The 24,861-nt window shown below is 41.3% G+C and overlaps 2 protein-coding genes and 1 long non-coding RNA gene across 5 annotated transcripts in view; 2 read left to right on the top strand and 1 right to left on the bottom strand.

Annotated features, from left to right (window-relative positions):
• EPC2 (enhancer of polycomb homolog 2) overlaps positions 1 to 14,097 on the top strand; it is a 50,587-nt gene extending 36,490 nt beyond the window's left edge. For both annotated transcript variants that reach the window (XM_074828498.1, XM_074828499.1), the window contains exons 9-14: positions 407 to 552; positions 652 to 995; positions 7,180 to 7,316; positions 9,185 to 9,344; positions 11,083 to 11,416; positions 12,818 to 14,097. In XM_074828498.1, the coding sequence (XP_074684599.1) occupies positions 407 to 552; positions 652 to 995; positions 7,180 to 7,316; positions 9,185 to 9,344; positions 11,083 to 11,416; positions 12,818 to 12,890 (1,194 nt within the window). In that variant the 3' untranslated portion in view covers positions 12,891 to 14,097. The remainder of the gene's footprint in view (positions 1 to 406; positions 553 to 651; positions 996 to 7,179; positions 7,317 to 9,184; positions 9,345 to 11,082; positions 11,417 to 12,817) is intronic.
• Positions 14,098 to 19,864: 5,767 nt separating this feature from the next.
• Positions 19,865 to 22,885, bottom strand: LOC141924909 (uncharacterized). Of its 2 annotated transcripts, none has more exons than XR_012623697.1 (3): positions 22,788 to 22,885; positions 22,037 to 22,180; positions 19,865 to 21,235 (listed from the first exon to the last, which is right to left on the bottom strand). It is a non-coding gene; the product is annotated as an uncharacterized LOC141924909 (long non-coding RNA). The 2 variants fall into 2 exon arrangements; XR_012623698.1 differs by lacking the exon at positions 22,788 to 22,885 and adding an exon at positions 22,696 to 22,766.
• A 190-nt stretch (positions 22,886 to 23,075) lies between these two features.
• KIF5C (kinesin family member 5C) overlaps positions 23,076 to 24,861 on the top strand; it is an 87,122-nt gene continuing 85,336 nt past the window's right edge. The window contains exon 1 of the mRNA XM_074828497.1: positions 23,076 to 23,312. Coding sequence (XP_074684598.1) covers positions 23,187 to 23,312 — 126 coding nt within the window. The 5' untranslated portion in view covers positions 23,076 to 23,186. The remainder of the gene's footprint in view (positions 23,313 to 24,861) is intronic.

Below are 24,861 nucleotides of genomic sequence, written 5' to 3'. Positions count from 1 at the left end.
CAAGAAAATAATTGCTCCCTGTGTTTCGTATCTTGTGACGAATCACCAAAAGAGCCATTATCAGATGGGGACTACTGGGCCAGATGCACCTGTGTCTGAGCATGGCAGTTTTACGTGCTTCTGGGTAGAACAAATTATTTCTGGCTTGTTCTATATGTTGGTTGTGGCGTCTAATTTTATGACTAATCAAGGAAAGAGGATTTTCTGTTTCATGAATTCATGTATTTTGGTTTAAAAAAATCATCCAGGTTCTTTTATGATCTGAGCATATTAATCAAGTGATAGTTCTGTGGGCATTTTCAGTATTTTCTATACTGTAGCCTGTGCATGATAATCACTTAGTAGTAACCTAATCAAAGTCTACACTCTAAATGAGTGCAAAATTGCCTTTCTTTTTTCTTTACAGCCTCGTTTGGACCAAACTAATTCTTCATATGAAAACTCAGAATTGGCAGAATTGGACAAACTGAGGTTCAGGCATTGCCTTACGACCCTTACAATTCCAAGAAGATGTATAGGATTTGCAAGAAGGCGAATTGGCAGGGGTGGAAGGTACAGTTGGGTTACTTTTATCCTTTGAAGGGGAATAAAGAGTAAAAGTATTAAAAAGAAATAGTTAAACTAACACATTTTTCCATCCTCTTTAACCAGGGTTATAATGGACCGAATATCCACAGAGCATGATCCTGTCTTGAGACAGATTGACCCAGAAATGCTGAACAGTTTTTCAAGCTCTTCCCAGACTTTAGACTTTTCTTCTAATTTTTCACGGACCAATGCTTCCAATAAACGTTGTGAAAACAGACTGTCCCTTTCTGAAATACTAAGCAATATCAGATCATGTCGACTGCAGTGTTTTCAGCCAAGGCTACTAAATCTACAGGACAGCGATAGCGAAGAATGTACCTCAAGGAAACCAGGGCAGACTGTGAATAATAAAAGAGTTTCTGCAGCGTCTGTAGCTTTATTGAACACCAGCAAGAATGGCATATCAGGTAGGCAAGGATTTGAATTCTTCTAGAACTTAAAATACTGAATTCCAGTGGTTTTACTTGTGACTGGACTGGTAACATCTTCAGCAGTGACATGTATGTAAATCAGAGAGACAAGCTAATTATTCTGTATGTCTTAGAATATACAGACGTTTTCCACCAGCAGTCCTCTTCCTCCTGCTGTTATTTCAGTTTCAATAGACTCTTGATAACATGCTGGACTTAAAACATGCATTATCCAAAGGAGGGATTCTGCTCATGTTTAAGAATTGCTTAGGTGTGATTGAGTCTTAAAGACTAATTGGTCTGACCTTGTTTAAGGTGAGAAGAATGCTCATTATAAATGCAAAAGAAAAGCAGATAGTTTCTTGGACGAGGGATGTATTTTTTTGTTGTCAGGAGTCTTTCTTTTGAAATCTTACAGAAACATCTCAGAAAACCAGTAATAAGTTAGTAAGCATACTGAGCAGGCATGAGGACATCTGAAAACAGCGCTTTCTGTTGGTGTCTGGCATAGTAAAAATTTTGACACTGAAAGCATCCAAGGATGCACCTTCTCTGATTTTTCAGAAAATCATCAGCCGTTGATTGTGATAGGAGATTGCTTTTTCCCTTAAATATCATCTTAATGCAGCCATCTCTTACTGTTCAGTTTTATGACCTGATAGCTCCAGATCAGCAAGACAGCCATTCACGAATTCACTGTGAACAGTCTTACCTTTTTAAATTAAAAAAAGTTTCTTGTAATATATTCACAAGAATATAAAATATACGCAACAATTTGGATCTTTGTTAGCGATTTGGGTATAGAAGCACTAAAGTTGGAAGAAAAGCCACCAAAAGAAAAAATTGCTTTAAACTTACGTTAGCAATCTTTACATCCCTTGCTTCATGTACTAGGAGTTGTAATTGCTTAAGTTTTAATATTGTCACTTCTTTATAATCGTAAAAGAATGAATGATTCTTTAAAAAGCTGAACAATTGGAGATATGCCAAAAGAGATGTACTATCAAGCATCAACAAGTGTCGGAGTGTTTTCCTACTCTGTTGTAATACATACAGAATTTAGGTATTGTAAAACGGGATAGTTCCATAATATAATAGGCCGATTCTGAATTCGAGAATGAACTTTATATGGATGTGGAATGGTCCGTGTCTTTTAAAGTCAGTTGCAGGATTGGGTATTTAATCTTCAATAACACACCTTTAGAAATCATGTGTAGAAATTAAATTTCTTGAAGACAAAATCAGTTTTCTCTATGATACAGTTTTAAAAGACTGTGCATTAGCTTAAGTAACATCAACGTAATACTGACATAAGCACAGTACTTTTCAATATACTCATTGCAATTTTCATATTGTTCTCTCTCTCATGCAAAGATTTGCACTACAATATTTTTCTGCTGTATGAAGAGAACAGACATAATGTGCTATGGTCATATTTTGTATAATTTTTTTTTTCTGTAAGGAACTTGAAGGTCTGGAGAGTTGCGCCTGTAGCAGAATGGGGCAGTTTTGTGTGATGGGTAATTGATAAGCATCAAGAGATGTCTTGTTAAAGCAAATGCAGAAAATAGAAATGCTATTTGTCAGAGTTAAGGATGTGAAACATGGACTGTAAGCTGTAAGGAACAACGAAGAATTTGCTGGTAGCTCTTTATATAACAAGCAAGTAATACTGCAAGATTTCTATTTGCATGAATAAAGTATGGTGACACCAAGGTAAGGAAAGCTGCTTAAAAAGATACAGGCTAAGTTGATTATTTTTTCTGTAGAATTTTTCATGATGATATAATAAATATCAATCGATTATTTAAGGATTAGCTGGATGTAAAACTTTGAGGCTTTGAATTCTGCTCTGGGGAGACTTTTTTCCTTCCCCTGAGGGTGGAGTCTACCTAAAAAATTAGGAGAATATTTTGGGATGAAGCTGATACATCTGATTTTAATAGTATATGAAGAAATGAGTGAAAGAAAGTTGAAGAGATTTGTGAAATCTCCATACCTGGCCTTAGTATAAATGAAGATTGCAGCAGTGGAAAGAGAATTCCAGTAGCTATGGGAAAGATGGCACATAATAAGAAAACAAAAATGAGAACAGTGTTCAAGCAGCATATTCAGAGAAAGGGGGCAGCTGTGTTTTGATAGGGAACTGTGTATCCATAAATAAAAAATGTCAGCCCTTCCTGATTCAGGTGATACCATCACCAAGAATAAAAAAACCTAAATTGTTGGTACTACACGGCCAATTAATGACAGAGCTGATATACACATGTGGACTAGCACTCATACTTTGGGATTTGCACTGTTAGGGAAAGAACTAAAGGAAAGGATAGACACATAGGTATTTTAGTGATGTGAGAGCCTATAGAGAAATACCTAAAAAAAATGCATGAAAACAAATCTGATGGATCTAAGTCACTTGGTAGAGGAATAGTAATTAACTTCTGTTATGTAATTTCAGAAATCATGTGAAGAATACATTTAGATTAGAATAGAGATCACTCAGTAGTGGAAGTACATCATGCAGGGAAACTTATGGAAGACCTTTTTCTTTCCAGATTTAAGTTACAAAACAGATCCTGTAATTCTGGTGAAGGATCAGATGCAATAGAGAACAGAACTGTTCAACAAATAACTGAGCCAGCAAGAGGCACTGCTGATAGATTTTTCTCTTTAATAAATAGTAAATTTTAAAAGGGCTGGTCAAAGTCTGGTTGTGCATTAAATGAGCATAGGTACTATCACTGCATTTATTAAAGTAATTCTGTTGGGGAGATATCTTTGAAATCAGTTGATTTTATAGCACACATACCTGTAAGCATAAAGCTGCCTCTAGAGGGAAGAATGACAGTAGTTAAACTGATTATCTTTGTTTGTTTTTTTCTTTTAGTTTAGAGAAGACTTGGAGTTGCTTGCTTTGGTTTTCGGTGCACAAGAATATTTAAAGTTACCTCGGCATTATATTTTTCACTTGTATTAATAAAGCAACTCTTGTATTTCCTCAAATGCTAGGCATTGTACAAACAGAGAGACAGACGTATTTTAAAAATGTGCGACTAGTCTTTTCTTGAAAGTGCCTAATCGGTGCATGAATAAAGAACCACTGTTTCAAGCTAAATTACTCTCTTGCTTATGTTATAAGAACTGCAAATGGGAAAACTGAATTTGAGGAACTTTAATATTAGACGAGGTTACTGAAACAAGCTTATCCCTTTGATCAGTGTGAACTTTTTGTAGTTCTACACTCTATCTGGAAAAGTAAGCTGGTTTCTTTGCCAGAGACACCTCCAGAAGAATCCTCTGTTTAAGATGAAAGTGTTGAGCTAGGGATACCACTGATCATCAGGAGAGATGATAGAAGAAGGAAGTTACCAGGAATTTATAGATGGCACTGCTTATGACAGCTAACTAATACTTAGTTTGCTTGCTGAATTCCTGGAGTGCAACTCGGCTGGTTTTTGGGACTGAAGTAAGAAGTAGGCTTTAGGCAAAATCTTCAGCAATTTGCTGGTCAGCCACTATGTTGCATTTGGCTTCCAGTCAGCCTCAGCTGCCAGTTCCAGTGACCTGCTCAAATAGTTATCTGTTTAGTTACTGTGTCCCTAGATACAAAAGGCAACTGCAGATAATGGCATTCTCAGTTGAAGAATTTTGCTTATGGAACAAGCTTTTACTCTTTAGAGGTATTTTTTTTTCTCCCAGAATGAAATACCAGAAGTAGAAGTAATTAATGAAATGCCACTTTTGGGGCAGCCTGAAAGATGATCTTTGATTAAAGCCTTCAAGTCCTAAGAGAAGTGACATAATAATCCAAACCAAAGCTGTCAAGGAGGAGAGGAGCCTGGAAGACTTCATTCCACGTTGACTTTTTTACCCTGTTCTGTGGTAGTATTTCAGTACAGGCTATAGCAAAATAGAAAATACTGATATTCAGCAGTGGAAGCTAAAAATCTGGTAAATAGAACCTTCTATAAGAAGTGTAGAACACTTGCACTTAACTATGACCTTAAAGGCTACCCTGGGACTTCGTAGAGGTTTGCTGTTTTTTTCTCTAGGACCCTTCAGTTGTTTGATTTGGCAGAAGCAAATGATATTAAATGTGCTAATGAACATCTGCTGTTTTATAACAAGGCCAACAGCTGAGTTCAGTCTGACCACTGAATAAATATCTGGTGATAGGTAGTGAACTGAGTGGAATTTAAACATGTAAAGTCAGAGTAAACCACTTTTACATTACTATGGTAATCTTCCCCGTGTACCTTGTAGTAGAGTGTTTCATGACTTGGTGGTCTGTGTCAAACTGAGAAGGACGGCAGATTGAAAGCATAGAATTGATCCGTAGGCTAGATTAGGTGATCCTCTGATGTAAAGGCTGTTCTCTCTAATATGTCTTTACAGTCCATAGAAGAATGCAACTTTGAGTCTAGATGAATACCCTTGTACTGCAGACAAATGATAGCTCATTATGGCTAAACACAGTTTAGGTACTTTTTGGTGCCATATAAGCTTGTTCTAAAACAGTTTTTTATAAAACAAAAGACAAACATGTCTGGAATTTGTTACCTCAGACCCTAAAAATAGAAATACATATATATGTAATGTTCCATAATGCTGTTCTTGGCTCTGTTGCCTTTAGTAATGCAACACATTTTGGGAGACTGTTGAGGGAACTTAGCAGGTTTAGCTGACTGACAATGGAGTTAAATGCTTGTAGTAATAAGTAAGAATCTTCAAGAGGTACAAAGTGCAGCTAAATATGAAATAGGTTTGATTTTAGAATATGTTAGAAATTATGATAAAATCCCTAGCATCTTAATAGGAGTAACTGGATAGGAGTCATTGGATTTTTACATGCCCTCCTAAGTGCTTGAAGCCTGTTTTAATAATGTAGCAGTAGAGAAGTTTCACTACCAATTTCTAAACAGTCACAGTCTTAATTTTGATAGTTACTTGGAATGGAATTTCAGGACAACTGCGAGTATTGCAACTAGTAAATGAAAGTGCCGGACCCTGAAAGGTAGATCACTTCATATTTTAACGTTAGCTCCATGTCTCTTGATAAGATGATACTGCTGCAGAATCCAGGTGTTTGAGAGGAATGACAGCTTCAGTCTTTGAAAAGTATTGTTCAGAATAAACTGCTGAAATGGAGTTAATGGGAATCTTTGAAAAGCGAATTCTCTTTTTACTTCCTCCTCGCAGAACTTAGTTCTCAGGTTAGCAGCAATTGCACAAAACTCAGGTTTAACATGAAATGCTTGACAGTATTTTCAATTTATCAACTGTGCAATTCTTCGGGGGGGGGGGGGATACCAAGAACAGTTTTTCTGACTTCACCATTCCCTTCCCTTGTGGTGAATATGATGCTACTGGGATTGCATTAACCTGGTTCTCATAAATAAACAAACTTATTATGTCAACCTTAAACTCTTACTCCATTTAAAAAAAAGAAAAAAAAAAAGGCAGACAAAATCCTGATCAGGTGAAACAAGCATTTGCTTCAGGGAAATGAAAAGTGTGAAATAGGAAGGTTGAACTGGGTTTGCTAAATAAACAGTGCTTTGTGGTATTTGCAAACATTTACTGAGTTTTAGACCTGGAGATAAGCTTTGTCATTGTATGTTAGTTTACAGTCCTTCCAAGTGAGGGATGGTATAGAACGGTATACAAACTATTTAAACATCTGAGTTCTGGTTGTGCTGTTGAAGTGGGTGCTCTCAAATGCTGCCTTTACCTTCTGGTGTCAGCGAAAAGGACAGTAATAAGTGACTGTAGGAAGGAAAGTAGTACAGGAATGGTCTCCCAGTGCTCACTGGGAGAGAACACCCAGCTCAGCCCAGTGTCCTTCTTCCTCAGCTATGATTTTTTAGGACATGCTTGTTTTCTGAATGCCAGGAAAATAATTTCTTTAAGTTTTTGCCTAAAGCTCATGGGGAGGAAACCACCCACTGTTATAAATTGAGTCAATTATTGTTATAAATTGAGTCAATGCTAAAAGAACACAACAAACAAATTTAGGTTGACCTCTTCTTTACATAAGAATATATGAAGAACTTTGCAAGCACCTAACATAATGTATGTTGTCTTCAACCACTTGTTATCCAGCATGGATGCACTCTTGCATTTTAGACTTACTTGTTTTGCACAGGCCTATTTAACACTGGCTTCCCTTTCTTTTCTGTAGTAACGGGGGGTATCACAGAGGAACAATTTCAGACACATCAACAGCAGTTAGTTCAAATGCAGAGACAACAACTTGCTCAGCTTCAGCAGAAACAGCAATCTCAGCATTCCTCACAACAGACACATCCGAAAGCACAGGTAATGCACCTTAAATGTTGTCAGACACTGATATCTTCCTTTTTGCTTACTGTGTTTTTCATCTCTCTTATAAGCTAAATATAACACCTCAGTAAATATATTAAATTTTAGAATGAATGTAGGATGCTTTCCCAGTTTGCTCTATAGTGCCTGGAAAGCAACTTACACCGTAACTAGTACAAATACCTTACTTTCATTTTTCTATTTGGAATGAGATAATTTAAGATTCAACATCAAAGCGTGGTTGGTTGGGGGTTTTTTTAAGTTCTATATCATGGCTGCATTTTAAAAGTTGAGTAAGAGACTTCATAATTTTAATGTGTTAGTTGCAGCCACAGAGTCAGTCAGTGTAGAAATAGCCAGTGCTCTGTCAAGTCACACTATTTTCACTGGCTTTATCCTCCTTTGTGTAAGTGCTCCAAAGAGACTTCTTTATTAAAACTACTTTATGAGGTAATATAGTCTGTTATGAACAGATGTTCAGTGAGTAGTAAAAATTGGTAGCTTCTGAGAGGAGAAACGTAGTTTTGCATATTTAATTTGATTCTTTCCCCATCCCCAGTGTTACTACTTTTGTCTTCTAAAATAATCATGTTTTGTCTCTGTAATGCCTTGCAAGGGAAGAATATATGGGTTTCTGTCAAGCTTAGTTTTCTGTTAGTTTCTTACCAAGAAATAGAAAAGCTGTTGCTGTGGTCCATTACTAGGAGAACTGATTTTTCTTTGAGCATATTATATCTAATTACCAGTGCTGTTTGTCACTTCCCCTCAGTATTTCCTCCTTTGATTAATCAGGGATTCTGTATTGGCAGTTACTGGTTATATTTAAGACATGATACCAGAATATTTAAACAAAAGGAATAAATTTTGGATTTTTAAGATGCTCTGAATGTCTATGCGATGTAAGTTTCCTAGTTAATATAAATTGAAGTTGCAGAATGATACATTCTGCCATTTCAGGGTGTCTTTCCAGTACTTACCATTCTTTCAGAGAAACGGGACTATTAAAAATGTGAACTTCCAGAATGCGGTGGGCAATTATGCTGTCGTACAAATTACTCAGTGAGAATGAATGTACCATAAATACTGAAAATTCTTTAGACTTGCGGTTGCAGTGTATTTGCTGCCTGGAGACAGAAGAGAGAAGGAAACTTAAGGCATAGTCATTTTCTTAGAGGAAACTTCTCAAACACCTAGAAGCACAGGATGGGTGTGGTTCAAAGGGGCCTCAAAGCCCATCCAGTCCCACCCCCTTGCCCCAGGCAGGGACACCTTCCACTAGCCCAGGTTGCCCAAAGCCCCGTCCAACCTGGCCTTGAACCCTTCCAGGGAGGGGGCAGCCACAGCTTCTCTGGGCAACCTGTGCCAGGGCTTCACCACCCTCACAGAGAAGAATTTCTTCCTTAGATCTAACCTAAATCTCCCCTCTTTCAGTTTAAACCTGTTCCCCCTTGTCCTATCCCTCCCCCCCCCCCCCCCGATCAAGAGTCCCTCCCCCCTTTCCTGTAGCCCCTTGAAGTCCTGGGAGGCCGCTCTAAGGTCTTCCCAGAGCCTTCTCTTCTCCAGCTGAACAACACATCATGGCCCTGATCTGTTGTGCTAAGAACTGCATTTGCCATTGACCGACTGACTTGGACAGGGCTCATTCAACACTCGCATGGACGCTAATTTCCAACTTTTCATCAGACTTGTGATATGGAAATATTTAACGTTACAATGCATGAGATTACATTTAGGAGATGTATTTCTTTATATGCTGGTAATTGTGCATTATAGCAATCCTAACATGGTATTTCATTTTGTACCTGAATAATTATAAAGAAAAAAGATTTTATGGTGTGGTTTGGTTTTTTTTTTTATTCCCACAGGGCTCCAGCACCTCTGACTGTATGTCAAAAACACTTGATTCAGCCAGCGCCCACTTTGCTGCATCTGCAGTGGTTAGTGCTCCTGCTCCTAGTCGCAGTGAGGTAACGAAGGAACAAAACACCAGCCACAACAATATTAATGGTGTTGTCCAGCCTTCAGGTGATGATTTCTTAAAACTCGTGGTCTAGTGCAGGCTGAGAATATGTCAACTGATCTTATCTCTGATTTCTAAAATACTATTTAATAAACCAAAAAAGTCAAATATATTAATAGTTTTAAATATTGTTCTTTAAAATATTTCTGTGCAATGGCATGTTGGTTAGTATGGTAATAAAGCTACCAAATGCTTTTTTACATTGGAAGAGCATGGTTTCTGTTTTCTTTTGTAGGCTTTTATCTTTTAATAATCTGTTATGATCAAAAGTGTAAGTGACAGCATTTTAAAAACTGTGTGAATGTGTCATTAAAAAGAAATCAATTACTTAAAACATTGCTAAGTACTTTGAGAAGGAAATAGAAAAGTTGCTACATTATTTGGTCATTGTCCACTTGCATATTCAGGCAAAAACGTCCTAATCAACTACTTCTAGCAATTCTTTTGGCATTACTGTAAGTTTCAGGTTTCATTGCATTTAGGATTCCTCCCAAATTCAGGCAGAAGTGTAGATGTTGGCATCTGCTCCCTTCTCCCCACCCCTCCTTCTGAACCTCCATTATCAGAAGGCAGTAATGCCAGTCATGCTGGTGCAGGAGCCATGTTGCTGAGAGACAAATGGTACTTGGCATTTGACTGCCATAACAAATAAAAGGCTTTTAGAGTAATTTGTTGTTTTAACAGCTAATGATGTGATTAGTTTTATAGACCTTCTGCCAGGCTGGGTTAATGATAACATGAAATGAATAGAGGGAGAAAAAACCACAGCTGAACAAAATCAATATACTGGAACAGTTCCAGGGAAGAAAGACATCTATGTATAATTCTCTAAGATCATATCAAGAGGGTAATGTTTTGAGGGGTATAAGATCAGGCACGTGGTAGTGTGCCGTGCTGATACATGGTACACAGCTTTACGATTGATGGAAAACCATTGCAAATATGCATATAAAATTAGACTTCTGTTACTCTTTTAAAACTGTAAGTGGCAATGATGTAAAATAGCTATTCCTGATTAGGACGGGAAGACTTGAAAATTAGGAGATGTTAGCTGAAAGCAGTTTTTTCAGGAATAAGAATCCAGGAGAAAATGTATCTAGTTTCCCCTGCGATCAAATCAGAACAGTGAATAGCGAGGGTACCAAGAGGAGATTTGAGAACCTCTGGTTTGAATATACACTGTAAATCTTGGAGTTTCTCACCATGTAGGAGCACAAATGGAGCACTGCAGCATAATCTGAAAGGAGTTTTCTAGTTTGCCTAGTCTTAGGCCTCTAGTTTTGCTGCCTTGAGAGAGTCTGGTCCCCAGAACGTCTTTATGTTGCCAGCAGAACCAAGTAGGAGGTGAGGAGGTGATTCAAAGCATTGGAATTTGGCTTCCTGGTTGGTCCCTGAGGTTGCCTAGCTAAGGTGTTCCCCATCCAATTTACTTTTATGGGGAATGTTGCCCCTTTAAGGCACCTAAAATGTGGTGTGTACAAAGTTGGGCAATATAAAAGTTCTTTGTCGTACAGTAACTTCTTTCACTTTCTGGTGCTCTCGTGAATGGAAAAAACCCCATGAAATGCTTCTACTGTTAACTAGAAAGATTTCTAAAATTTTACATTTTGTGAATCTTTAAAAACCAAGTTCTTGCACAATTCCAGTGACATGCATACTTTAAGCATTACCCTTGAGGTTAATCTTTGGCTTGGAATCTAAGGAATGGCATCTTTTTAACGAACAACATTTGTTTTGTAACAGGAACCTCTAGAACTTTGTACTCCACCAACATGGCTTTATCATCCAGCCCAGGGATTTCAACTGTACAGCTTGTAAGGACAGTCGGCCACACCACCACAAACCACTTAATTCCAGCATTGTGCACAAGCAGCCCTCAGACGCTTCCCATGAACAATTCTTGCCTGACGAACGCAGTGCACCTCAACAATGTCAGTGTTGTTTCTCCAGTCAATGTGCATATCAATACAAGGACTTCAGCACCGTCGCCAACAGCCTTAAAACTTGCCACAGTTGCTGCCAGTATGGACAGAGTGCCAAAGGTAACTCCTAGCAGTGCCATCAGCAGTATAGCACGGTAAGTGCAGCGAGCCGGAGCCGCTCTGAGTTAACAGTTCTGCTACCTAAAGGTCTCCGTTGATGTGCCCAACTCTGCGCTAGAGCGCTACAGAGAGTTGTTCCCACCTCCGAGAGACTTCTCGATATAGCTTCAACCTCACAAAAACATCCAGCTGCTGGCACCTGCAGCGTGGCCGTGACAAACCGCCAGAGCTGGTTTTGCACACTAACGCCCAAATAGTTTGCACCAATTTTAGGCACCAGTAGTTTTGGTAAACTTTCATTGTGTTTAAAATGGCTTCATTTTAATCATTTTCATGTCTCTTCTCGTGCAGTGCTTTCAGACAGATACTCTCAAATTTTCCACATGTTCTCTTCATAACTTTGTGTGCCCATATTGCAAGATGCAGGCTGGCCCATACCTATTTTATTTAGATATTAGCTAGATATTAGCTAGATCTATCTACCTATTACATATTTATGCAGAATATAAACCAGGTGTGGGCCAGCCTGTCTCTTACATACATGAATAGATACTTATTTTCATTGAACAGCAGCACTCTTATTTCAGGATGCTTAGAAGATGTTTCACATGAGTGGTCAGGAGCTTGCAGCTGGCTGAGTTTTCTGAAAATGGCAATGTTTGGGCTTTGTTTTAAGTCTCTGCTGGATTGTGTGGTGTTTCAAAAAAGTCCCATTTGTTTATGAAATAGAAAAGTAAAAAATGGATATTGGCAAATGTGGCTTACTGATTACTTCATAACTCTTCTGGAGAGGTTTTTGAATTGGAAAATTGCTTGTATAATTTAGTCACCACACAGATTGAGGAAAAGGTATTTTTAAATTTAGCAGTCATGCCTTAAAGCACACTTTTATATCATTAATGCATTTAGTTCTTATTTCCTTCCAGTCAGAGGGGTATTTCAAGTCATGTCAGCAAATGCCTTGAAAAGTACCATCTTCGCTGAATAGGTCTTAAGCTTCTGTACAGAGAATGATAATAAATTAGAAAAATATTTAAGATTCTTGTGCTAGTCCTGAAGTGGAACTGGGGTGGGGAATCATGTTAGGACAATGCTTTGCTCGCTAACAGAATAATTGATACTGAGTCATCATGGTATATCTTGACTTTGCTCCTTCAGGAGATTTTTTTAGTACTTTTATCCATAATTTAGGCTGGTAATTTACATTTAAAGGCAATAATCTTGTAGAAGGGACTGCGCTGTTAGTGAAGTTAAAGCAGTTCTTAAATGCCAATATTTAGTTTTAAATAATCCTTCTAGAGTACGTGTTAAGGTTTCTCCCTGATCCAAGTAACAGCTGTGTAAAAGCACACAGCACACGTGAGAAATGATTAAAACTGTGTAAGGAAATGCTCATGTTCTGCTCATGTAATTATTGAATATTTCTTTTATTGCAGAGAGAACCATGAACCAGAACGACTGGGTTTAAATGGCATAGCAGAGACAACAGTAGCCATGGAAGTGACATAACCTCAAACCAGTGTCTCGACCTGTGCTAAGGGTGTAGTCATTTATATTCCAACTGAATGCAAAATACAGCGCTCTGTGGATCACAGAGAACTAAAATGGACCTAAATGGACTATCATTATATCGTGTATTAAGTCGATATATAATGTAAATTTTGTAAAATTGGGAAAATCACTACCTTGTAAAATAGTTTATTTGTATCATCAATATTATTTCTGTTACTTGAATAGTAGATATTCATCATCATGCTTTTGCACTTGAATTTGCAACTGAATGGATTAAAAAATAATTCTTTAATGGGATCATGAGCATGAAATGGGATCCTGCATCACTTGTTTTAACTATTTATTTTGCCATGTTTACATTTTGTATCTTGTACAAATAAATCCAACTTTGTGTCTAAAAAAAAAAAGTTAAAGATTCATAGCTAGGAAACAAAATTCTTGTAATTTTTTTCTAAAGGAAATGTAAAGTTTTCACTTGGTTCATTTTGTTTCACAATTTGACTAGATGGACTTTTTGGTAAATACTTTAGTGGCATTTCACTGTCAAATATGAAGTTCAAGGCAAAATAGTATTTTCTATTACTGTGCAGGGGAAAGGGATGGATCGATACATGCAAATTTAATGTAGTAACTCACTTTTCCATATATTTTGAATGTATATTTCTATTTATAATACCAGTTTATAAAAAATAATTACACAGGAAAAAAAACTGACTAGGAAAATTATGCATCTTGCACATGTAAAATTGTGCAGATATGAGAAAATTTTCAACTGATTACATTTTATCTGAAGACTGCATATTTTAACCGGCTTTAAAACTGTAACACACCACATAAAGGATATTTTACCAGGTATGTATTGCATTATATATCATTGCAATAATTAATTATTGGATGTCTAGATATCGAGCCATCCCAGGTGGTGGGGGGGAGGGAGGGTTGTGGCAAGATTGTCTTTTCAATTTTGGAGAGTTTTCCTGTGGCTACAAGGCAAGTAACGGGTTGGAAAAAGTCTGACTGTAAGCGTTGGACACCTTCGTAGTGTAGTGTTTTAGTGACTTTTTTTATACGGTTCTTGTAAATTAGATACGTGTAGTGGTGTTTCAGAATGTTTGTTTATGCACTAGTTCAGACAACTTTCCCTGTTACTTGTTCTTGATAAGTGAAAACTGCAGGGAAATAAAAATACATATCAAAACATGGACATGTTGCATATGTGTTTATTTCACAATGTGCAAGCAATAGAAGCGTAAATTTTGGAGGCTGTTAGTGGTCTTCTGATGATTTTGACCAAAGCATATGCACTTTTTTTCCAAAAGGTTTCTGTTTATGTGATTATTTCCTGTGCTGACGGTACACAGTAGGGGAGGGATGGTCCAGTAGTTGGGACTGGAGACCTGGGATAATCAGGACAAAAGAGTTGCCTTGTTCTGCCAAAGAAACTTCAGGTAGTACTTTGGGCGACTCATTTGCCTTTTTTGCTGTTTGGTTCTCCACCTGTAATTTGGATAATGTTTCGGTACTTGGTTTAAATTGCAGAATCACTGAAGTTGGAAGGAACCTCGGGATGTTGTCTAGTCCAGCTCCCCCCCACCCCAAAGAAAGCCAAGACGTGATTTGCCTATATGTCATGCAGTCAGCGTATTTCTCCTCTTGGCTTTTTATATAAAGAGTGATTTTTAATCTTCAGTTGTGTTTAAACATGTTTTGTCTTAACGTTGTGTAAATTGAAAGTTCTGACAGCTAAAAACACTTGCAGAGCTTTAAATACCAGGAGCTTGTCAGAAACTCGGATGTCTAAAATGAACTCTTTTTTTTGCTTGACTGATGCTTTATTTTCTATTCAGTATGACGTCTGCGAGGAGCGATGATGATAGATTTTATCTGTCGAGAATAGTCAGAGGAGCCCAGGCCACTTCAGCGTCGCTGCCTTGGTCAGGCGAGGCGTGGTGGCAGGGTTTGGGGTGTCAGCACAAGGGAGGCACTTGTGCAGACGCACACTCGTGGCTCCTCTCCCTGCACCGTGCCTTCCTCGGGACCGCCGCTCCCTGACAAATTGTTTTTCACTTGTGTGTCACCTTTCCACCTATGTCTGAGGTTTTCTGTAGAACTGGGTTCGTTTCTGGGAATGACTCTGACCTCTGTGGTCTGAAGCACGAATGAAATTTTTTTTGAAAGCAGAATTGTTGCAAAACTGAGTCTGGGGGGAAAAAAAGTTACTCTCCTTGATATATAAACATAACCTTAGTTCTCTAACATACCCCAAAACTCTTCTGAGGTTTAATGAAAATGCAAAGTTGTTTCTTCGGCGGATTGAAAGTTGTACACTTGGCAAATGACAGCTACTGAGCTCTGCAGTGTAGGCTCTTCTCACTAGAAACATAGATTGCTTTCATGGTAAATTGGAATGAAAATATCTCTAAGATTGTTGTCTGTCTATGACTTGGCATAGTCTAATCCCCATCTAAGTACTTAGAAGCTCCAGCTAAAGGTTTTTTAACTTTTAATAGATTTTGGGAAAATGTGAGATGGAGAAAATGATTTCCTAAGCCCCAAAGGCAATAATGGTAAGTGTGCCATATGTTGAACAAGTTTCATTTAAAGGATTAATATTGACATAGCTTTCTGTAAAGTAGCACTGTAATAGTCATTTTAAGAATGTCTAGCAATTAATTGCGTGCCTCAAGTGCAAGAAAAGGAGAGTGATTAATAATACTGTAGTCCATAGAAATCTTCCTTTAAAAAAAAGAGAGAAAAGGAAGGGAGTATTGTTATAAAGTCTTCTACTTTCTCCAGGTACTGGTATACAGCAGGGAATACCAATGACTGAGCTATTCTTATGCACTGTTTTAAAAGTGGGTGTTGACAATATGACATTCTTTTTAATTCCTTTATTTGAACATCGTGCATATCCGCAGTATGTTTAGATATTGATTTGTGGTTTACTATATATGAGGGAATGTTGTCCAGGTAAGATTTTTTTAATGTAGTTTATCTACAGCACTTCATACTGGACTTCAAGGTAGAGTGCAGAGTTTTCCCTTAAATGTCAGATACTAGAACATGGTGATTATTTTTCTAATAAGGGTTATCTAATGTATTTAATCTATAGATTGACTGGAGTTTTGGTATGCGTTTAACTGTAGGCTTGTTTCTAATTCTGCCGTCAGGCTTTTCCTTCCCTGTCCAAACAAGATCTAAACAACATCCTACTCTGCTTACAGAGCTTGTCCTTGTTCTTTAATCCTCTGCAGCAGACTGTGTGCGGGTTTTCCCCCCCTACAATCATAAAGACAGTTGCTGTAGCCCTTTGCAGTTTTCCTGAGGCTCCAACTTGCAGACTCATAGTCCATTTTCCTCTTCTACCTCCAACTCCTTTGTAGAGAATAACAGAAATGTTTCCTATCTCCTTATCACAGTAATTGTGATTTTTGAAGCAGCATGCTCACAGAGCAGCCTTCCAGGAGGTGACACGTTTATCCTGAAGTGGACTGGCATCACGCTCACAGGTAGTCAGCCTTCCTCGTGGTTTGCTGTGGAACTGCTCAGACTTCCAGAACAGAGTGTCCTGGTAATAATTCACCTCTTCAAAGAGGAAAGCTCCAAAGGCTACAGCGAACTAAACACTCTTTATACAGGATTATCATCCCAGCAGGTCTGACTTCAGATAAACGGTTTCAAATCTCACTTCCCTATTTATTTCTTCTGCTGCTAGGTTTTGCAATATTCACATTTAGAAAAATGGAGAATAACCTTCATAAATTAAAGCACGTCCTCACAGTCAACTGCTACTTGAGAAAGATGAGAAAAGGGAAAATCTCTGTGTAATAGAGAGGAAATGTTTCCTGTGTAGCAGCATACCCAGGCAATTTAAGTTGGGTTAGCTATTAAGATCCATGTGTTTACATTTGAACGAAAGCACGTGGTGGTTAATTGTTTTTCTTCTGATCTAACCAGCTAATTATGTGGAAAACATTAGATATGGGCAATTGCTGTCTGCGAGCCAAAGCAACCCTGGGTCAGTTTAGTCTCCCCAGAAGAGCAGTCAGCGTGCAGACAGCAGAGCCGCCATGGAACTGCTTGGGACTGGGATGTGCCCTCAAGCAGGCAGCTGCTTGCAAGGGCATATCTTGGGAAAAGAACAGGCAGTTTTAGGGTAAGGGCAGTGTTATTTGAAGCTGGGGCAGATGCACAGTGAGGGCTGTTGTGCCTCCCGGCACGTCCTATGATAACTGCGTTATCTGGAGTTTTTCATTCTGCAGAGCCTGTTGCTTGTCTTTAACAGAGGCCATGTTGTAGATACCCTGCTACACTGCTCTAGCCCACGTAGAAATAAAGCAGCCTTCTAGCTGTTTGCAGAGTGCCTAAATGCATTTAATGGCAGTGTTAAATGCATTTTAATTGCAGTCCAGCCATAGTGCGTGAGAATAGCATATGTATGAAATGGGAATATATTTGGGTAATTTTCTTTACAAAGCTTAAATGGCCAGAAAGAGAATGTAAAGATGCGCTTCTGAGAGAATGTAATACTGACTTCATTCCTATTTGATAAGGAAGGCCACTGGCTAAGAATGTGAGTTTGAAGCAGGCTGCAGTTTACTTGTACATTACTGTACATGGTCAGACACTGGAACAGGCTGCCCAGGGAGGGGGTGGAGTCACCAGCCCTGGATGTGTTTAAGGGTCGTTTGGATGAGATGTTGGGGGATGTGGTGTAGGGGAGAACTTTGTAGAGTCGGTCTCATGGTTGGACTCGATGATCCTGAGGGTCTTTTCCAACCTGAATAATTCTGTGATTATTCCATCTTTGTAAGCACCTGGCTCACCAAGTACTGAACTTGTGTGTCTTGTCCTCCCACTAGTGAATACGGCGCTGCCTTAAAGGAGGGACTTCAGAACACTTTCAGGTGATTTCTGTTAGCTGACCCAGGGTAGCTGTATTTTGCATTTTTGCTGTCTAAGGGGAAAAACCTAGGAGTGCTAGTGTCTTGCTCGCAGGCGCCCAGCAGTGCTGTCGGAAGGTAGGTGATGGGAGGTTCTCACTTTCCCTCAGTTGGTTTTGGTTTTGTGCCATCCTGCTGCAGTGACAGTCAGTACCCAAAATGACATTCCCTAAGGTGAGAATGTTTGTTTCTGAAGTGTCTTTCTGTTATACAGGAGGAAAGGGGGTTTTTCAAGTGAAGTTTCCTGTTTTCTCGGTGACTTGCTTATTTCCAAGTCACCTAGTGTATCTCAAAATGCAATCTGTGTGTGCTTTGGAGGGTTTTTTAATGGTGTCATCTCAAAAAAATTAATTTTAAAAATTAAAAAATAATAAAAAAGGAAATAAAAAGAGCACACATGCAAGTTACATTTTGCTATTAATTTAACCCCATTTAATCATAGTATATTGTCACCCAGTAACTGCAGTTTAAAAAAAAAAACTTAGTTGGAATAGGACTAAAATCTAAAAGCTGAAAGGGAATAAGTGAAGCAACTGAACTGCTTCTGAACATGGGCTATGTCCACTCCTCTCTCTGAATATCGGCATCCTCTTCCCATTCTTGTTCCATACATAGAAGCGTTGGCAGTGGTGGTCCCTGCACCAACTGTGGAAACTCTTGTTGTGCAACCCCATGTCCCTCCCCAGTCTTGGGGCGAGTGGATGTGCAGGCTTGAAGAGACACGATGGCCCAAAATCTCCTGTGCAGAAAACTTGAGAGATGTCTTGAGCTCTGTCAATGTGCCAGAAAGGCTACTGTCCCCTGTACCCCAGTTACACTGCTTTGTTTTCTAGAGTTACGACTGTTTCTGTGACTAAGAATGGGAAAATCTGTTTAGTCCGATCTGGCTTCAGTCCATTAATGCACTGATTTAACTCTAATACAAATGTAATTACACAGGGAGGATAATGTAGAAGGATCAATTCGAGAGCACGGGGCAAATGAAGGAGGGAGGCAATTAGTTAAGGCTATACTATAGTAGACAATGATAAAATTGGTAACAGAACAGATATATCAGCCTAAATCTTTTTGTCTGACAGGAGTACACAACCACTTCCTCAGAGTTCTGACAGGTGAAATGAAAAGACTTGACCACAGCACCACACCTACTGAGTGGTATTCCGGCAGGATCTCCTCTACTCAGGAATGTCTGTAAAAATAAATGAGTACTGTGCCTGTCGGCTGCTGAACTCTCCTAAGGAGAGCAGAAAGAAGTTAATGGGGCAGAAGATGATCCGCTGGCCAAGGCTAGGCACAATTTCCAGTTAGGCTTTCAAAACCTCGGTCGCAGTTCAGACTGATTTGTGGCAGAGCTGTGAGGTGCCCCCACGTCACCCCCCGGGGACGGGCTGGTGGCAGCTGGCAGTGAATTTCCCGCTTTCCCACCACTGCTGCTCGTGCTCCGCTGACTCTTCCTGAATTAATGTGATTTCATTGAACCCTGCCCTGGGGATAAAGCGATGCTTAAAATAACATTGTCCCCCATCTTCCTGATGATGATCCGGCTGCTCTAGTCATCCTGATTTTAAATCCACAGCTGTGTAAGTGACACCAGGAGATGGCATCATCCGCCTGTAATGCTCTTTAACTCTTTCTGGATCTTCCTGCAGAAGCGGGGGGGGGGGGTTGGCAATGGGCATGTTCTCCCTCACAATGAAACTCGGTGTGGAGGCTGTTGTGTATTTTTTTAGTGGATTTGGGCTTTTTTCTTCAGTTGGGATTTTTAGGATTGCTTTATAGCTTCCTACAGTTAAGGAAATTTTATATTTTTTTCCCCAAGCTACAATCCTATAATTTGGGTCATTTATTGAGTAACCCAAATGAAAGGACTCTAACTTGGAAAAATACTTTGAGTATTGAATAATCAACTAAAATATTTTTCAGTTTCATACAAAGTGGTAAAAATACTTATTTTTAGCAAACCTATTTTTTTATGGGTGGGTTAACACAATACGTGACTTTGCATGATGTGAATGATTTATATGAAGACAGATTTATGTGTGTACTTAACATACTTTATACATATACTTTAAAGTGAGCGTATATTGAAGTGTTTTGCAAATCAGAAACAGTGGCTGCTCTTAAACTCCCCACTAGCATAGCCCAGGCACTTTCTGATGGAGTATCTTTTGACTGGCAGTACTCTTAGTTCCAAATCTGACCTTTCTGTGGAAATGTGAGAAAGGAAACCCCTGTGGCCCCTGGTCACCAAAAAAATCATTACCTGTCGATCGAAGGAAATGTTGCTTCTAGGATAATCCTCTTGGGTGACAGAGAGTGTCAATTAGGCAGATCCTACTCATTTTTGCTATTAAATTTTTCCTTTGCCTGGACAAATGGCCTTGTACCCAGTCTCTCTTGAACTATAAATGTGTCTCCTTGCCTTTGGTGATGCATGGGTATGCAGATTAGATTGTTTCTGTATCTCAGTTCCTCCTAGCTGCCTTCTCAGCACTTCTTTGCTCATTTTGTTGCCTATCCTTCAGTCTCTGGCTTCCTTTATTTTTATTCCTGTTAAACACTTTATGTTGCGGCTCTGTAAATATTTTCCCCGATGCACTCCTAGCAGCGTCTTCTGGTGTCTGTGGGACATTAACTATCCTTGACATTTAAAATCACTTTTTGTCATGGGGATCCCAACCCTGTTGGTACCTCCTGGAAGAAATCCTTTACCCGGAGATGTACCTCAGCACTGATGACAGCAGCATATCATCAAATTTCATCTCGATGGCCATTGCTGAGGCACCAGGATCAATGGAATCTACATTAAAGCCTCTCTCCCTGCTGCTAAGTTATGCTCTTGGCCATTACTGGCGTCTGCTCGTTGCACCGAATTGTTAAAGGCAGCAGAAATTCAACCTTGTTGTTCTTTTTCTCCTGAAGCTCCTTCCCAACTGCAAAGCTTATTCCCGGAGCCCGGAAGCAGTGAAAAGAAGCAACGTTCTTTTGGTTCTGTGGACAGGAAATTGGGTTTTCACCTCTGAAATGCCCAGGCCTCTAGTCCCTTATTTCTGTGGGACCACCCTGGTCTTCAAGGAGGGGAATTGTTATTCCTTTTGGACACCTTGGGCTGCTTAGTGAACTGCCCTCGCTGAGGTTGGCTCAGCTTGAGAATTTCTTCAGGAAAAATCAGAACTTGCTGTCATACCGTATCTAATCTGCCAGGGTGATCTAAACCATGGACTTGGTATCTAGCTGGAGAACTTGCCGGAAAAGTAGGAAAATGAGATGACATCAAGGTTTGCTTTCTTTTACTTCTGTCGTACTGGTAGCAAGAAAACTGTTTGTGTTCTGGTGTACTGTAGCGCAATAAACCCAAACAAACTGTAGCTATAGTGGTGTTTCTTGTAAGTACACGACCTGCAAAAAGGCACCATTTCAGAAATTAAGGAAATTAATAATGAAAATGCTTAAGATTATTGCAGCGGAGTACGACTGCTTTTCTGTATCTTGACAGTTCGTGTTTTATGTGACACAGTTTCCCAATAAACTGTAAAATAAAATACCCTCTATCAGGCATCCAGAACAGCCTGGAAGGAGCTCACAACCTCAAGGAGGTTCTGATCACTCCTGAACCTGGCTGAAAACTAATGTTCCTACTAGGCTGCTTAACCCAGTAATCTGGTGAGAAGTAGTAAAAATAGCAGCTTTGTGACAATACGGTATTGTCTGCAATACAGACAATGTAATATTGTTTGTGACAAAACTGCTAAGAAAAGATGGCTCTTCAGTGCATTCTTACTGATTGCAGATTATACCTACTCCAATAGGAAAATCGAGGCTTGCCTATCTTGTTCCAAAATGAGCTCTTGATAATGGAGAAAAATAAGGATTAATTCATCGAAACAGTTGTCTTTTATGACTAAGCCCCTACTTGTCATGACTAACGAATTTGCTATTCAGGGTAAAAGCTTGAAACATAAGAAAAATAAAAGGGCTAGATAATTGGTAAACCACAGGAATAAATCACATTATATAATAATGTCTTATCACATGCTGCACATTGCTAACTCTCCCTGATGTAATTGCTTTTAAGAAGGGCACGAGAGCCTTTGTAACTAGCCTGCTCTTCTCGCATCCACATCAGGAACCGAGGACAACCTCTGGGGCTAGAAGAAAGGGAAATCTCTGTAGAAATGGTGAAGAACTGTCCGCTGTCACCTTAATTGTAGGACTGCGGCTAATTTAATGAAACTGGCACTGTGTTCTTCGGAGGAAACTGGTTTCAGAAGTTGCTTGGAGTTGCTGAAGTCCAGGGAACGTCTGCAACTTTCTGGAAGATGTCAACAGGTGCTGCGTTCATCTCTTAAGAAGGGAGAAAAGGATGGAGGATGAGGAGGACACTCCATGTGGTCCACTGGACTATTTCAAATAACTTTAATCTGGTGGAATGAACTAGCCTTGGCACAGGGTTGGGGGCAGGAGGGTAAGGTGCAGGTATTTTTAGCAGGTAAGGAAGGAAGGTTGTCAAAAGAGTGGAGGAGGAGGAGGAACAGACACTGTTTTTTTCCCTGGTGCCGATTCACTGACTGCATGGTGACAACCTTGTAAATTTAACAAGGTCACCCAGAGGTACTACTGCTCCTGCTTTTCCTCGTAGAAAATAAGGGTAATATAACGAAAGGAAGCGCTGGCACGCCGTCCCTGGAATAAATATCCTCTACCCTGGTGATAAATGGGGCTGCTGGCTGAGGCAATGCGCAGCTCCCCCATCCTCGCTTCTTGTTGCTGTTTTATTTTTCCCTCCAGCAGCGCACCTGGAGGCCTCACCCCGAAGGCAGCACCTACCCTTAAAAATGGAGCCCGAGGAAACGAAATACCTGCTCCTTGTTGGCCATTTTCCTTCGACAGCCCCGCCGAGGTCGAGCATAAGCCTCGTCCCCCCCTCTCCCCGTTAATTACTATCAATTACCAAGGTCGAAGAGCTGACCCGGCTGCTGCGGGGGGGGGGCGGTTGTGTGGCGGGAAGAAGCCTGCGCGCCGCTGAGGGAACCGTTCGGACCGTTGGCGGCCGCCACCTGGCGCGCGGACTACGCCTCCCGGCAGGCCCCGCGCGGCGGCTGAGGGGCGGTGGCGGCGCTGAGGGGGGCGCGGAGGGGGCGCGGAGGGTTCCGCGCTGCCCCTCCCCGCGCAGCCGCGCCGGGGAAGGGGGGGCGGGTAGGGGTTGGGGAGGGGGGGGGTGGGGGGGGGTTGCGCGGGCGCTGCCGGCGCTGAGCGGCTCCTCGCCCCGCCCGGCCGGCGGCTGCAGGGCGTCTGCGGCACCTGCCCGGCGGAGCGCCCGCTCCCTGCGGCCGGCGCCCGCCCCGCCGAGATGGCGGATCCCGCCGAGTGCAGCATCAAAGTGATGTGCCGGTTCCGGCCCCTCAACGAGGCGGAGATCCTCCGCGGGGACAAATTCATCCCTAAATTCAAGGGCGAAGAGACGGTGGTCATCGGGGTGAGTCTGCCGCAGCCCTCTCCCGCCCGGCGGGGCGAGCATCCCCCCACTCCCCTTCACCCCTCACCGGGGCGAGCATCCCTCCCGCGGTACCGGAGCCCCCCCCCCCGCCCATTGTTCCCGCTGCGGCGGAGCGAGGGAGGGGCGGTGGCGGCCGCACTCCCCGCGGGGGTTCCCGTGTGTGTCCCCCACCGTGGGTGAGGGGTCTGAGCTCCCCCCCGGGGGTCGCCGGGCCCGGGGAGGGGAGGGTGGGGGGGCGCGGGGGCGGCCGCCGCTGCTGGCGCTGATGTCATGCCGGTGACTGGGCATGCTCGCCGGCGCTCCGCGGGGGCGGCCCGTCCGCGCCTCCGCCGCGCCCCTGCGGCAGCCGGCGGCGAGAAAGTTTTCCCGGTGCGCGGTGTGTGTGATGGGGGGGCTGCGGTGGGACTCCCTTGGCTGGGGCTGCCGGTGGGTGCCCGGGATGGGGGGGGGTGGTGATGGGCTGTGGCTGTCCCGGGGGGGGCGACGAGGTGCCGGTGGGTCCCTGCAGAGCAGGCGGGGGGACGGTGCAGAGCATCCCTGGCGAAAATGACCCACGCGAGGGGAAGTTTTTTTTCCTGTTAAAAAAAAAACAAAACATCGAGTCGCTACCCGCTTACAGCAACAACAACGTTCCCAAACTCGGCGTTTTCCCCGCGCTTTGTCGGGGGTGGGCTGCGCACAATAGCAAAAGGCTTTAAAATGAACAAAGCGTGCGGGAATCTGGGCCCTCCCTGGGTGGGATGCGGCTCCTTGGCCGAGCGTTTAACATGGCGCAGCGCGATCGCCGGCCTTGCACAGGCAAGAAAGTGCTCGTGGTTTTTCCTCCTCCGAGCTGGAGCTTTGCAAAGCCGGTGTCTGGGCTGGGGTTGCATTCAGGAGTCCGCCAGCGTTGGGTTTGGTGGGTGCACGAAGCCACTACTGGGCGCTTGAACTTGGGTTGTGTTCTTGGTTTGCTGGGTCTAACCAGCCCAGGTCTTCCGTGCTTTGTTTTATACGTGTGGTTAAACCAATAACATCATCTATACTGCACTATGATGAAGCGATTTTAAATTGTTCAAAAAACGAGCAATAACTTGCACGGTTTGTCAAGATTCTTATTAAAACCTCGAGTTTTTTAACTTCCATGAAAGTTGCAAAACAGCTGTGGAAAAGCGAGGAAAAAATTAGTCGATTCTGAACGTAAATGCCCAGTTTGTTTTTCTTAATTTGTTTTCTTTAAGCGTTTTCTGTGTAGCCAAATTAATTTTCTTGATTTGAAGGTTAAAGTCGTAACACCCACGACAGGCTGTTAACAATAGAATAATCCAATAGGTTATCAATCTCCCTCAGCAACGGAGGGCTCTCTTTGGTCAACAAATATTTGGAACGAAAGTGTAACTGTAGCACAGTCATTTGGATGTTTAAGAAACAAATGTCAGCAAATTCCCCTCCCCCCCTTAAATCAGCCCTCAGACATATTAAAAGTTGATTAAAATACATCTACTGTGAATCCCTTAACAACGCTATTCTTTCTAAGAGAAGTAGAATT

Source organism: Strix aluco, chromosome 6 (assembly GCF_031877795.1).
Source record: "Strix aluco isolate bStrAlu1 chromosome 6, bStrAlu1.hap1, whole genome shotgun sequence".
Classification (NCBI taxonomy): Eukaryota; Metazoa; Chordata; class Aves; order Strigiformes; family Strigidae; genus Strix; species Strix aluco.
The sequence above is the reverse complement of the archived record's forward strand: the minus strand, read 5'-3'. Positions and strand labels throughout refer to the sequence as shown.